Genomic DNA, 14,132 nt, shown 5'->3' with positions numbered 1-14,132 from the left:
ATGTTACTGTACTGAAATTAGGAATAGGAGTACACTACCCTGTAATCTCTACTATGAGATACAACTATAGTTTAATTCTTCTCTGAGCAAGATCATCTCAGCATCTAACAGACTCATTTGTTTTATTCAAATCTTACAACAATTGAGAGTTACAGCTATAAACCTGCTGAAGTAGGTATTCCTGATAACCCCTGACAGCCCTGTCACAGATGTAAACATGGAAAAAAAGACATGTACACAGACCAACAATGGAGTGCAAGGAAACAATGCGAGAGTACTAGCCAGTATGCTAAGTAATAATTTTAGCATACCAACTCTCTTACAGATGCCAAATTATTATCCTATAGATGTCATCACAAAGATGAAATTTGAGAAGGACAAGTAGTTTTGCAAGTCTTAGCAGGGAGTTCCTTCCAAGTGTGAGTGTGAAAATGGAAAAAAAGCACAAAGATACTAATTTCAAAATGTGATCAAGAATGATATCATGTTATTTATATTAGGCATGTATATAGAGAAAACAGAGGCTAAAGGACCAATAGCTGCAGAAAACTGTTCAAGTCTTGCTATACTGAAAAATGCAAGAAGTGAAAAGCAACAGCAGAAGACACTCCTCAGCACAGAATCACCAGATCTGTTTTCTTGAAGTTTTCCTTTTCCCTCCCTCCATCTAATCCTCACACAGACTCATGAAAGGTCCCTTTCATGCCCAGCTATGTGACCTTTGGAAAATAAACTGCAAAGAGGAATAAATCAGAGACTAAAGATGTTGGAACAGCAACAAAAGAAAATTACAGTAGCAACCAAGGGACACTGCAGTTTTCACTCATTGCAGCCAAAGTGAGGTGGAATTAGAAAAGATCTATTATTTAAACTGTTTAATCTAATCTAGCTCATTTTTACTGAGATGGCTTCAGGACAAACCACATGAGCACATGAGCTAGTAGATCTGAGGGATGGCAACAAGCACCAGGGCAGAAGTGACAAGTAGCTGTAGTTGGAAGAGGGCTTTTACCTATGCACTAATGGTCAGCTCACTAGAATCAAGTCTGCACACAACAGAACTGTATTCTTATCGACCCCAGGTGGTACAGCAATAAACATGCTAAGTACTCATATATAATACTTTATACATGCACATTAAGTCTATTGTTGATACAAAGAAAACACAAGAGTTTTAAAAGTGGGAATGGGCAAACTGTATCCTCAGGATACTAGTTTTGTATGTGGCAGATTTCATACCAACTTATAAACTCTGTCTTTATGTACCATGACATGAGTTTCCAATTACCTGTGGAGCTGTAGGTTCCAGGTCCTTAATCAGGTTATAAGCCTCCTGCACATCATCTGAAATATCAGACGTTAGAATATATGACAACCCATAGCACACTGTATTAGAACAAATCACTTATCCTCTACCACATTCCCCAATAGTTGCAGACTAAGAAATAAAGCATTTAGACAGGAGGAGAAAGGTAACTATAAATCACTGGAAATTTATATCACAATGGTGATGGCTTTCTAGAACTCAAATAACAAACACAGAGTGAGTAATAGGTTCTTTATTACTACAATTTTCCTAGTAGAGATGACTTGGCCCCTTTGTTCATAATCCAGTGGCTGCCTTCTCAACAGTACAAGGTCAAGATAATAAATCCATCATCTTCCTGTCTTTTCTCTTCTCATATTTATTTACCCCTCAAGGAGGATAGGGTAACATGATTCTGAAGGGAAACTTCATCTTTTCCTTATCAATATTTCAAAATCTTTTCAACAGCTCTTACCTGATCATAATTTTAACAAGGAGGAAACATTACTAGTGTAAAAGTTTAAATGTAAAGTTTGAATTCAAGAAACAACTTCATTTCCACCCAAGAAATAAATAAGTTGAAAAGATCCTAAGCTTTATCTAAATCAAAAAAAGATGTTGGCACTATAGTCTGCTTAGTAACCCAACCTAGTGAAGATGCCCTTTTTACTGGCAAAATTTTGTTAACACAGCATTACACCACCTACCCATAGGAACAAGCCTTATCAAACAAAACTTTTGGTTTTTTTGCTAGTACATACCACCCATGCACTGTGGGGACAATACTCCAGGGTGACTTAAGACAATACATATTGGAGCTGCCAGGCTCCCATCCAACCCCTCTGCTTTCCTGTCCATTCCCCTGAGCAGTCATGTAGTAACCCAGCACAAGGTACTACACTAGCCAAAAGTCATCACTTTTTTTTTAATAGAAATAGGCTTTTTTTGTTATTTTTGCTAGCTCAGCTCACCACCAGCAAAAAAATGACAGCAGCCTAAGCAACAAGACAGGTGGGGAGCTGAGTGGCTAAGAGGCTACCTGGGGGTCCTGACAGACAGTGCGCCCTTGCAGCAAAGGAAGCCAACTGCACACTGGATCATATGAGCAAGAATGTAGCCCTCAGGGCAAGGAAAGGGATTCTTCTCTATATGATGCTTGTGAGATTGCACCTGGAGTACTGTGTCTGGTTTTGGGATCCCCTGATCAAGACAGACATTAAAATACTGCAATGAGCCCACCTGAGGGCTCCCAAGGCAGGTAGGGGGCTGAGTAGAGATTGAGAGAACTGCATTTGCTTAGTTTTCAGAGAAGGCTGCTCAAGGGAGATCTTATCACTGTCTACAACCAACTAATGGGAGGGTACAGAGAATCCATAGGGTAAGATGAAAGGCAGTGGACACAAGGTGGAAGAGAGGAAGTTCTGACTAGAAGCGTGTCTGGACAAGGCTCTAAGCAACCTGATCTAATTGGACCTGCCTTGAATAAAATGTTGTGCTAGAGACCTCCTGAGGTCCCTTCTCACTAATAATGTGATTCTGTTATTTACCTAGAACTCTACAAACTTATACAATATAAGGCAGGTGATAATGTACTTTTAATAATATACAATTGTGTGTCTAAGTGGTGTAGCAAGTCGCTAACCGTTTCTCCTTGGATTATGGGGACTTCTTTCTGCCCCCATCTTACAACTCAGGGGACTGGGTACCCAGAGAACAACTGCTCTTAATATTAAAGACAGAGGCAAAGAAGGCATTAAGTACCTCAGCCTTTTCCTCATCCTTTATCACTATGTTTCTCCCTGGCATCCAATAAAGGATGGAGATTCTTCTTAGCCCTCCTTTTGTTGCTAATGTATTTATAGAAACATTTTTATTGTCTTTTACATCCATAGCCAGATTAAGTTCTACTTGGGCTTTGGCCCTTCTAATTTTCTCCTTGCATAACCTCATGACATCCTTGTAGTCCTCCTGAGTGGCCTGCCCCTTCTTTCAAAGCCCATAAACTCCCCTTTATTTCCTGAGTTCCAGCCAAAGATCTCTGTTCAGCCAGGCCAGTGGTCTTCGCCTCCAGCTCATGGTGGATGGCCTGCTCCTGTGCCTTTAAGATTTCCTTGTTCACACTCACTTTGGCTTATATTCTCTTTGTGCGATATTTACAGAAATAGTGGTCCTTGCCTTCGTAGGACATACACCTACCATTCTCACATATTCCAGCAGAGGAGAGGTCCTCTTGCTACAAACATATAAATACCACCATCCCTAAAGCCATCTCCTGCAATCCAAGGAACCTCCAATACTCTGCCAAAGCAGATTTATTTGACTGCATACAATTAAAGCTTTTCTCTGCAAGCCATGGAAACTCTTACATCACTACTTTCCAGAGGAACAGAAAATGAAATAAATTACATTTTACTGCAAATATTAAAAATCCCAAAACATTTCATGGAATAGTCAGTTGAGATCAGACGAATGAATATCATCCCTGAAGTTATGAAAAAGCCAGAGGAAGGTGTATTTACCTTGCCGGAGATAGTAAATGACAAGATTCAGTCTTGCCTCAGGAATAACATCAACCAGAGGAGGCAGAACCTGCAAAGCCCCTTCTCCTCCTCGGAACACCACCTGCAGAGAAAAGCAGCATATTGATAACTGTGTATCAAAATCTTGTCTATGATCTCTTAATTCAAGGAAATTAATCCTTTAATTCCTATATTAACAGTAGAAAAAGGTCAGTGGTACTGGCATTAGCATAATCTCTGCTTTAATATAACTATAGAATCACGACATGTGGAAATCTTTATTCTGAAGAATATAAAGTATTTAATCTATCAGTAAAGATTAACTTATTTCAGCCTTTAGCAGCTCAAAGCAGTGATACATTATATGTCAAAGATTTTAAAGAATAATATGGACTGAGACAAGAGTGAGGGGAACACATACAGAATTACAATTTGCTTATGATATATTCATACGAAAAAATCAGGCTAACAACTCTACATTTATTTAGAATGCCACAAGATCCTAAAATGATCAGGTGCAGTCAATTCTTTATACTTTGGTTTCACGTAACAGTTCCTCCAACAAAATCTAACAAACTTATTCAATGTTGGCAAAAAGACCACCATGCAAAATAAAGAATTACCAAAGTCCAGTTTGAAAGCAGTTTTAACTCTTGGGGAAAAAAGTGTTAGCTTTTTGTGACTGCTCTTGAAAAAATGACAAAGCAAGCAACTGCCCATCATTACAAAAGAGCAATCTACTGTTACTGGTTGTTCAGCAAAGTAGTAACACTACTGCAGGGAAAATTAGTGACTGCAGATGGTTAGTGAATCTTTTACTGCAGAACACACAAGTATTTTGGCTTTTGTCAGCATCTTTCTCCCTATGAACTCCTTGTTAAGTCCTTTTTGATGAAGACCATTTTCAGGAGTTATCTTAATTCCACTCACATCTTTGTCATACTAAATAAGAGTTCAGGGTCATGCATTCTGACTTGTTTCTACAATATCCTTACTGACTAAGCTCCACAAAGTATCTTGAAAAGGTATTCTTACAGGACATAAATTATTTTAATATGTCTTCCGGGGCAAAAGCAACAGCATTATTATTTTCTTGACACAGTCTCAAACTGACAGGGAAAAATTCCAGGAAAAAATAATACCCTTGACAGCACATTGATTATACAGGTAGGATTTCTGGAATGGGACTTACATGGCAGCAGAGATTCAACTGGGTCTGCAGTTCCCAAAACATTACATTTTATGAATCATCAAGAAAAGCCCTACAAATGAGTGCAGTTCATATCAAGTCTGAGAAATACATTACTCACCAGATTGTGCTTAATGAGCTCCTTCCCAAACTCAAAAGATGATGAGGCACTGTCTGTCAAGTTCTTGAGCTCTGCCTGGAATTATATATATTCCAAAATTTTAACATCAAAACAGAAAAAGTACAAAGCATAATGAATAGAGCTTCATATGAACCCCAAAGCTGATAGAAAGACATCTCCAGCAGTGCTGGATCACTGGAAGATTTTTGCCTTCCCACTTCCATGTGATGATTTTAGCAATTGGATAATACATATAGACACAAGGTCAAAAGGAGACTGGGAAAACTGTAAGACCACTTTGCACACATGTGGACAGATAGCTTAATACCAGGGAAACTGAAATAGGCGACATTCCTAAGAGAAGGACACAATGACAAGATAAAGGCCATTATCAACATTACTGATTAAGATAGATAACAAGGAAAAGAAACCTATATGAAATCTTTAACTAAAATAAAGGTGAACTGAAGGGCTGTCCAATAGATACCTCTGCAGCCTTCCCATTGTAAAGTCGGAAATGGTTACAAGCCTTAAGGTTAAGAGCAATGGTGCTGTCAGGAACTTGCTGAAGATAAACAGCTAGCACTTCCTGTGATACATCATAGTAATCCAGTTTGTAATAGCATAGGGCCACATATACATTCAGAGCCAGGTATTCCCTGCAGGAAAGAGGATTAAAGAGAACATTTAAATCCCACCAGATAGTTATACTACAGAACATTAAAATCAGTAACAAAGCTTTCACATGTCTATACATCTTTTACAAGCACATCAAAACTGGAGTTTCTAAGAAATGCTTATTAGGTATGTTTAGAGCTCTAGTTTGTTAGGTAAGATTGCACAGATCCAGATCCACATTTTTTTTTTCAATGGCAGCTACTGCAGCTTTAAATAATTACCTACAAAACTGTTGGTTTTCAAATCTGGGAAATGGTGGCAACTTCACACTAAGGAAATGCACTGAACACGAGCATTGTATTTGGTGTGGCAGAACAGGATTTTCTATGCAGTATGTGCAAAGGCATTTAATATATACATAAAACTTTGAAAATATTTTAATGGATCTTATTATCTTATACAAAGTACAATTATTTCAAAAAATCCTTGCCATTACAAGCTATCAAGCCAGAACTAGACACAGAAATAAGGGTATTTGTGGTAACAATAAATAAAAGGATAATTGTTATGAAGGTTACTCATTTAGCTTTGAGTGATTGCTTCTACAGAGGACTTGGAAGTTAAAATCTCTTCCCCAGGCATTACATGACATACTTAGATACATTATGATGGACTTCTCTGAAGCATTCAGGAGGAGATACTGCCAAAAGATAGCTACATATTCTGGGACACCAGTTTCTCTTTTATTAAACAATACTTCCAGCCACTTCAGTACTAAGAACTTGCAGAATATGATAGAAAAACACATCAACAAGTGTCATAGCAGGATAAATATAAATGGAAAGAATTTTGGACTTAATGGAATGTAAGGAACTCTCTACCTAAAACCTAAGAACTGAACACTTCTTAGAAAGGTTAAGAGATGAAGGAGAAGTCAGTAATCACACGCAAGGGTCATCAGACTGGCCATCAGAGGAGGGAAAAGACAAAGCAGGTACATAACCATATGTAACATAATTTCAGAAGAAATAAGTAACAAAATAAAAAAATAAAGATCTCAGAATGAACTACATGAAAATATCACTAAAAGAAAGCAACAGAGAGAGGACTTATTTTTAAACATGCATTTTTCAATAATGATTGGCAATGAACAAAATTGAGGGGGCTGCAAATTGTTCACATTTTGCGGTAGGAAAGGGACACAGTAATTGGGGAAAATTCCTACTTTCAGAAACCAAGCAGCTAAATGGAATTCAAACACCAACAGTATCAGAGACACTGCAATAAGGTTTAGAGTAGAGATGCCCACCGATTATCGAGAAGAATGCGTTTGTAGATATCAATAGCTTCTTGGTAATGGGACCGCATGTAGTGGATAGATGCCAAACTAAGCTGATCTTCTGTAATGTCTTGCAGATTCTGGTGAGAGCTCATCAGTTTCTTCTCATCACTGAACTGAAGAAGAGTGTGACACATTCTCAGAAGAGTTCAGTAAGAAAAAAAGAAAAAAAAAAATTAAGTTAATTAGTTGGATTAGTTTTGTCCTTGCTGGCAAACAGCAGGTGATTCATATTGGAAAAACTCCGTTACTTTAAAGTTAATTTGACCAGTGGAGAAAGCCAAACATTAAAGAGACAGACCAGTTGAAACTAGATAAATGTGAGGCTAAAACTAAGTATGCATTTTCCTTTAAGGTGTGATTTAGTACATAATTACATGTCATATGTCTTGATGGATAAGAGGGAAAGAGATGAATTAATTATTTCACAAACAGAATTTTGCAACACAAGATTTGACTGTTATTGTTCAAACCAGCAGAAATTTTGCTGTTTGTAGATCCAAATCTTATTTCTCATGGATAGCAGAAAAATGTAAGACTTGCCAACAAAACAGCAGTAATTTTCAGAAGACTTCTTTACAGCACTAACAAATTCTCTTTCATCAACCCCTTAAAATTCCAGGTTTTTTAACTGAATGGTTTTTTTTTTAAAAGCGTTGCTATACAGCACATAACACACAGAAGGATAAAAATAAGGAACAGAGTTAAACATATCCATTATATTTGTATTACAATAGTAAAGTTGAGGCTATTCACCTAATCAGTCTGCTCAAATCACTTATTCCAGTGCTTCCCTTTACTTATTTTGCTGATTCAACAGTAATTACAAATTTCTCTTACACACAAATTCTATGTTACATATTTTTAATTTATCTGCTCAGCTTTTGACAAATCCTTTTTCCTTCCTCTGAGCCAGTCACAAAATGATACTCCAATACAAAGGCAAGAGAAGTTGCTTAACAGAACAGCAGCGGGCTTCATAGTTTTGTAAACCCCATTATTTCCAAAAACTAACTAATGAACTAGAAATTATTCAACTTCTCTTTATCACAGACATCTGTAAGCGCCAGTGTCGCTGCAAAAATGTTTTAAGATTTCTCTCTTAAACTTGACAGTTAAATAAAGAGAATCTGACATCAAAGCTAACATTCAGGATTTATACTTTCTTTCACATAAACCTCAGTCTCTTCAGCAGCACAGTACTTGTTAAGTATAAAACAGGATGGTACAAAACCAAATTTATAGTTATGTGTGGTAAGTGAAATAAGCATTTCATTTTTGTTGAAGTATATTTCACGCTATAAACAAAATTACTTCTTGGATACTGAATGACTTTGGAGGATCAGTAATAGCATATATACTATTTTGCTCAAATTGCTAAGTATAAGACAGCTGCAAGTTAGGAAAATTTGGTACACTTCAAAGAAAAATAAAAATAGTGGCTTATAAATTTCTGTTTCTATTCAAGTCCCAGGTTCTTCATAATCAAAAATACCATCAGGTTCCTGTTGTATGACTTATGTGAAGTGAGTTGGTAAAACTTTCCTTAGATACATGCTGAGAGCATCTATTCTGAGATCATGTTTTCACACTTACTTTCTCCTCCACATTTGAATACAGTAGGGTGGTTGTGGAAAACGTTTGTTCTCCTGCCACCACAGGAGATTTAAGTATTCTGCCAGGTTGCCAACATGAATTACACATTACCCAATTGAAACAAAAACAAACAAAGCATGAGTGAAGAAAAGACATCATACCTTATGTGCCAGGTGAAAGAGTAAACGGTTCTGGAGACGACTTTTAGGTGCTGTAAGAAAAAAAAAATAATCAGTAAGTATCGCTGCAGAGGACAACTCAGGGTGTCTCTTTTTATTTTTAACTCCCTTTCCCAATAGACATACACGCACCCATATTCTTTCATTAACTAGCCCAAGTACAGTTCTTTGCAGGTCATGCCCTGGGGCAGGTTCTACCAATTTTAGAGTGGTTGAAAGGCTTTCCTGCTTCCTACCTTCATTCCCTGCCCATTTCTTTTGAAATTCCTGTTGAAAATAACTTTTCATTGGCCTCTGCTTTCCATGAGCCTTAAAACTTTTATGAATTGCACCATCATTTGCCTGCAGGTCCTTCTGGATAGTTCTCTGGTTTTGCACAAGTGACACACAGCAGAGCATAGTATCTTACAAAATAAAAAGCAGCAACAGACAAACTCATAATCAAGGCTCCTTCTATGATAAGTTGTATTTGAAGTTGTGATTCATAATTCTTAGAATCTTGTCAACTTGCAGTGCATTGCAAAACCCATTACTGCTACCATTTTGTTGTGTATGCACATTATGTTATACTTAGTTCTAATATTTCTTCTGTCTGTAGGAACAAAAGGCACATGAAAGAATCCTGCAGTCAGAGCAGATAAGATTCCAACTAAGATATGATGAGAGATTTAAGGGAGACACCTCCCTTCTGGAGCCACTAAAGTTCATGAAACTTCTTGCTCTAGCAGGATTAGGAATTCCTTTTAACCACTCCATATGACACAAATTATTAACTGTAGAGCTTTAAGTCACTAGAGAGAGCCTTGTGCTTCACCAAGAGTGACAAAGGTCCTCGTCCAACAGAGCTATTAATTTCTTTTGCAAGCAGTCTTCCAAAAAGCCTTCCCTTGTTTCCTGTATTTTCTTTAGCCTACTCAGTTAATGAGCACTTTCATTCTTGCTCAGACCAACCAGCTGGCAACCTATGTTCCACAGAAAGGATGTACATGGAATCTTTACAAAAAGCAGAATTACTTTCTGTGTTTATGAGACCACAAAAGTGCAGAGTTAGCAAAGCAATGGCCTGTAACACAAGGCTGTAATTCTTCTGACATCCTAAACCATGAAAGAGGGCTCAAACCACCAAAACCTCTCCCCTCCCCCCTCCAAGACTGAATTTTCTAATAATAAGTTAGATTTTTATTTTTTTAAAGCAATTTAGGGAGATATTTCCAGACCTCTTACTCTTTCTCCACATAGTAAGAAAGCTTTGTACCATAGTGAACAATGCCAAAACCTAGGCCATTCTCATCAGGTTGGCAGCGTAAGGCTGTCCACCTACTTCTGATAGCCTGGGAGGGAGAAATAATTGCTGTGCCTATGTCATTTAACCATGTTCGTAGAAAAAGAGGACAGTGAACTGTATCTCTAAAGAATTGCTAGAACAGAGAAGTCCCAAAAGGCAAAGGCGGTATGAGAGAGTTCTCATAAAACCACAACATCTTGCAAGGTATTACTAACAGAGCATCAAATTGTTAAGAAGCTAAATGGTCTTCAATCTAGGATATATGTGGGAATTCTCATTAGCCTAATTAATAAAGAGCAGAAAGTTTTTCTGTTCTACAATCAATATTGTATAAGCAGCAGTAGTATAACTGACACGATAGTACATTCTAAAAATGACTTCATCCATTGAGTTTGAGTACCTTAATTTAAACGTATGTTCTTCAAAATGTTACCATAGTATCATTGCTGACAACTCCACACGTAGCCCAGCGTGAATCGATAGGTTTTAATATCAAAGTTTAGAAGGGTTGCACATGGACCCCACATGTGCTTTTGTGCGAAACTTCAACCAACCACAGCCACCCTTCACAATTCAAAACATTTGGTCATCAAAGACTCCAGAAATACAAGCAGGACAGATTGTGGGATTTACACTGAAAATAACATATTTTATAATCACAGTACTATGGGTAAAGACACCAATATTCCATTTTGAGTAGGTTTTGTTTCTTTTTTTTGAGTGGGTTTTAGCATTAATTTCACTGTGAAAATTGTGACTTGCAGGCAATACTCCCTCAAGAATCTAAACCGAGGAATTCTTGTTTCACTCGTCAACCAATGACTGCAGTGCTGCCCTCACAAACCTGGCATCTGATCTGACATCAAAATTATTATTTACTTCTTGGTAAAAGCTGGAGGGTCAGTCCACATTATTTTACTCCAAAAAACAGGCAAAAGGAGAAACCTGAGTTCTGATGGTGTGCATGGATATATAGAGGGAGGAAAAAAAAAGTCCTGCTTCATATGGTATTATACGATACTATCATTTTGATATTCTTTAAAATAAGACACTTCTACTTAATGCCAGCCAGAGAAGGGGAGGGGCAAAACAACAACAAAATATAGTCCTGTTGATATAGTAAGCAGAACCATGGAAACATTTAATATCAGCAGTTTCTTTTCTCCCAGTGCCAAATGCAGGAAGACAAGGAAACAGATGAACAAGGTCAGAAGGTCAGATTAGTTTCCAGAAATAATTTGGTTACAAATATTGGATAAAGCTGTTGTCAATCACTGGAGCAGGAAGTGATACAACTGCCTCAGAGACAATGATTTTTAAAGGGATATTAGGCTTGCTCTTTTATTACTCTCTGCTCTACCGAATTTCATTGTCACTGATCTGTTAATGCCACAAGGAAGCAAAATCTTCTTCTCCTGTCCTACTTTTCCAAGAAGATGACTGGGTTTTGGTTGTTTTTTTTTGTTTGGTTGGGTGGGGTTTTTTTTGTTTTGTGGGTTTTTTTTAAATCAGTACTAAGCAATCTAGGAATCATAACAAACATGACAATTCTGCATGGCAACAAACTGGATCCTGCTTCCAGATGCTGAAGACATCACTGAGGTAGCTAGATAGCATGTATCTCTTTCCAGCTAGGAAACACACTGACATTCCTACGCTAGAATTTTTGGCATGATCAGTGCTGATATTCCAGGCACTGAAGTCATAGTTGACATTGATCTTAAAAGTGTTCTGTTTATTTTTATGTGCTGACACTGAACAGGCATCTAGCGAAGCATTTGTTAAAGTATAATAAACAGCTACAATAAGAGTGAAGACACTTATCTTCACTAGTTATTAAACAAAAAGTTAAGCTCCCTAGAAATGGGAGCTCAGACTCTTGGTGAGTTCCATATTGCTGCCACAGGCATTAAGAAGATAATGAAATACAGTCATGGACAATCTGGCATTTGTGCCCTCTTGTAAAAGTGCAAGGCAATGCTGGTCACGCATCCAGCATTAACAAATCCCATCTAGCAAATATAATGCATATGCAATAGCAGCACTTCACACATTAACAGATGTAGAACACATCTTAAACATACATAGGCAGGAGCTGGTAGGAACGGAACTGTGCTGAGAAGGCTCCAGCCAGACAGCACAGAAAATAAGACCAGAGGAAACCTTATTCTCCTGTGCCTGAGAAACAAGGCCCTGCTCACCTGAATACAGTAGCTGAATGAAGCCCTCTGTGCCACAGAACCACAGTCTCATTGGTGGAGGGGAAATGCAAGGGTATGGGAAAAATGGTTGGAAAAAACATGGTCCAACAGTGAGGTTCACACACACACTTGAATAGCTCAACTGTTCAGAGTTTTTTTGAATGAAATTTACAGAGGACATTGATTGAATTTTTCCCATTCCCAAAACACTTAAAAGCCAGTTCAAATATGCTCAGGTATTTGCAATACATTTCATTTCAGTCATGTCTAAGCACAGTAAGTTAAAGATCATCAAAACAAAAACCTATCAATTATTCCTGTTCTGTAGCTTCCACTATACTTCAAAAAGAAAAACAAGAAAATAAGGTTAGTAGTTTTTAAAATTTAAGTATGTATAAATTAATATTTTCACTTGTTCACTTTGAAAGTTCCATGTATCAAACTCTGCTGGTTCAAAACTACAGCTAAAATGCAATGAAAATTAACTACTGTTCTCAAGAAATACAGTACAAGCAGAAAGCAGATAATTTTGCATGTAGGTGAATGCAGTCTATAGAAAAAGAAAACCCAGCAACTTTTCCATGCCCACTTGTAACTGCACATTTTCACTGGTGACAACTATCTGATACCTGGCAAACATTAGTATATGCATAAGCAAAAACGGTTTGGCAAATGTCATTGTTCTTACTAACCCATCTCTGTTCTGCTTTTATACAATATTGCTCCTTCCAGTATAGGCTGTGAAATGAGAAGTATCTCTGCTCAGTGAAACCACATGCAGATCTGACACACGCAGGGTCGGGAAGAAGTAAAAGTAATTACAAAGCTTTGCCCAAGAAAAATTAGAAGGGAGAAGAAAAAAAAAAAAAAAAAAAGAAGAGAACTTTAATGACTGGTTTAGCAACACAACCGTCTGTGCATGAAGTTTAAATTTAATTGTAAAATTCTGTTTATCCTAAAAAGACTGTTTTTCATAACAGATTTAACTGCAGCCCCACTTATGTGCACATTATGTGGTTTAAAAAACACTGTTAGTTCTTGTGTTTTTCTTAATGCAGTGTTAGCCAACGGCTTCTGAGAGCACTGTACAGGCTTCTAAACACAAGGATCAGTTGCTAGGATCAATGTGCAAGTGTGCCAGGCTGAGTTTCTGGTACTTGTCCTTTGCAAGGCACAGGAACTGGGAAATACAATATAAGATTATTTGGTTTTATAATTTAAAAATGATAAATAATTATTATTATTATTATTTAGTAAACCAAGATGAAAACTTTCAGCTTCATTATCCTAAGACTAGATGGGCTAGCATACCGCATGGAAAACATATGTTCAGCCAATGTATGACAGCACAGATTCAAAAGGAGTAAACAAAGCATCACTGGGGAGCTTCACTATGGGACAACTATGAAACAACAGTAGCTGACTTGAAGTAACTCTACCTTCACTTCAGATTCAGGAACATTAGTAACTGTAATGTAAGGGGACAGCAGGGAAAAAGAAGCCAGAAATATCTGAAAGGAATTTGGAAGAAAGCCTAGAGGACATAAAGTGTAACTGTAATGAAAAACCTTCAAAGAAGAATTTTTCTTTATTGCCTTTTTGCTCTACTTCTTAGGTTATATATGTAGTAATTCTGGTTTATGTGACTTTTGATATACAGATTTATTCTTTCCTGAGAGAATGTACCATGAACTTTTAATTAAGTAATGACAAGCTAAGAGAACACTTCACATCCATTATAAAATAAACATAAAACCTTGCTCCACAAGAGATTGTGGA

General features: G+C 37.3%; 1 protein-coding gene across 1 annotated transcript in view; it reads right to left on the bottom strand.

The window, feature by feature from the left end:
* Positions 1–14,132, bottom strand: part of IFT56 (intraflagellar transport 56) — a 46,623-nt gene that overhangs the window by 22,981 nt on the left and 9,510 nt on the right. Inside the window, exons 5-10 of the mRNA XM_075750780.1 lie at positions 8,850–8,899; positions 7,063–7,208; positions 5,623–5,794; positions 5,136–5,210; positions 3,826–3,928; positions 1,289–1,344 (exon numbers count right to left, since the gene is read on the bottom strand). Of these exons, the coding sequence (XP_075606895.1) occupies positions 1,289–1,344; positions 3,826–3,928; positions 5,136–5,210; positions 5,623–5,794; positions 7,063–7,208; positions 8,850–8,899 (602 nt within the window). The remainder of the gene's footprint in view (positions 1–1,288; positions 1,345–3,825; positions 3,929–5,135; positions 5,211–5,622; positions 5,795–7,062; positions 7,209–8,849; positions 8,900–14,132) is intronic.

Source organism: Balearica regulorum, chromosome 1, assembly GCF_011004875.1.
Source record: "Balearica regulorum gibbericeps isolate bBalReg1 chromosome 1, bBalReg1.pri, whole genome shotgun sequence".
Classification (NCBI taxonomy): Eukaryota; Metazoa; Chordata; class Aves; order Gruiformes; family Gruidae; genus Balearica; species Balearica regulorum.
This window is presented reverse-complemented; position numbering and strand designations above follow the sequence as displayed.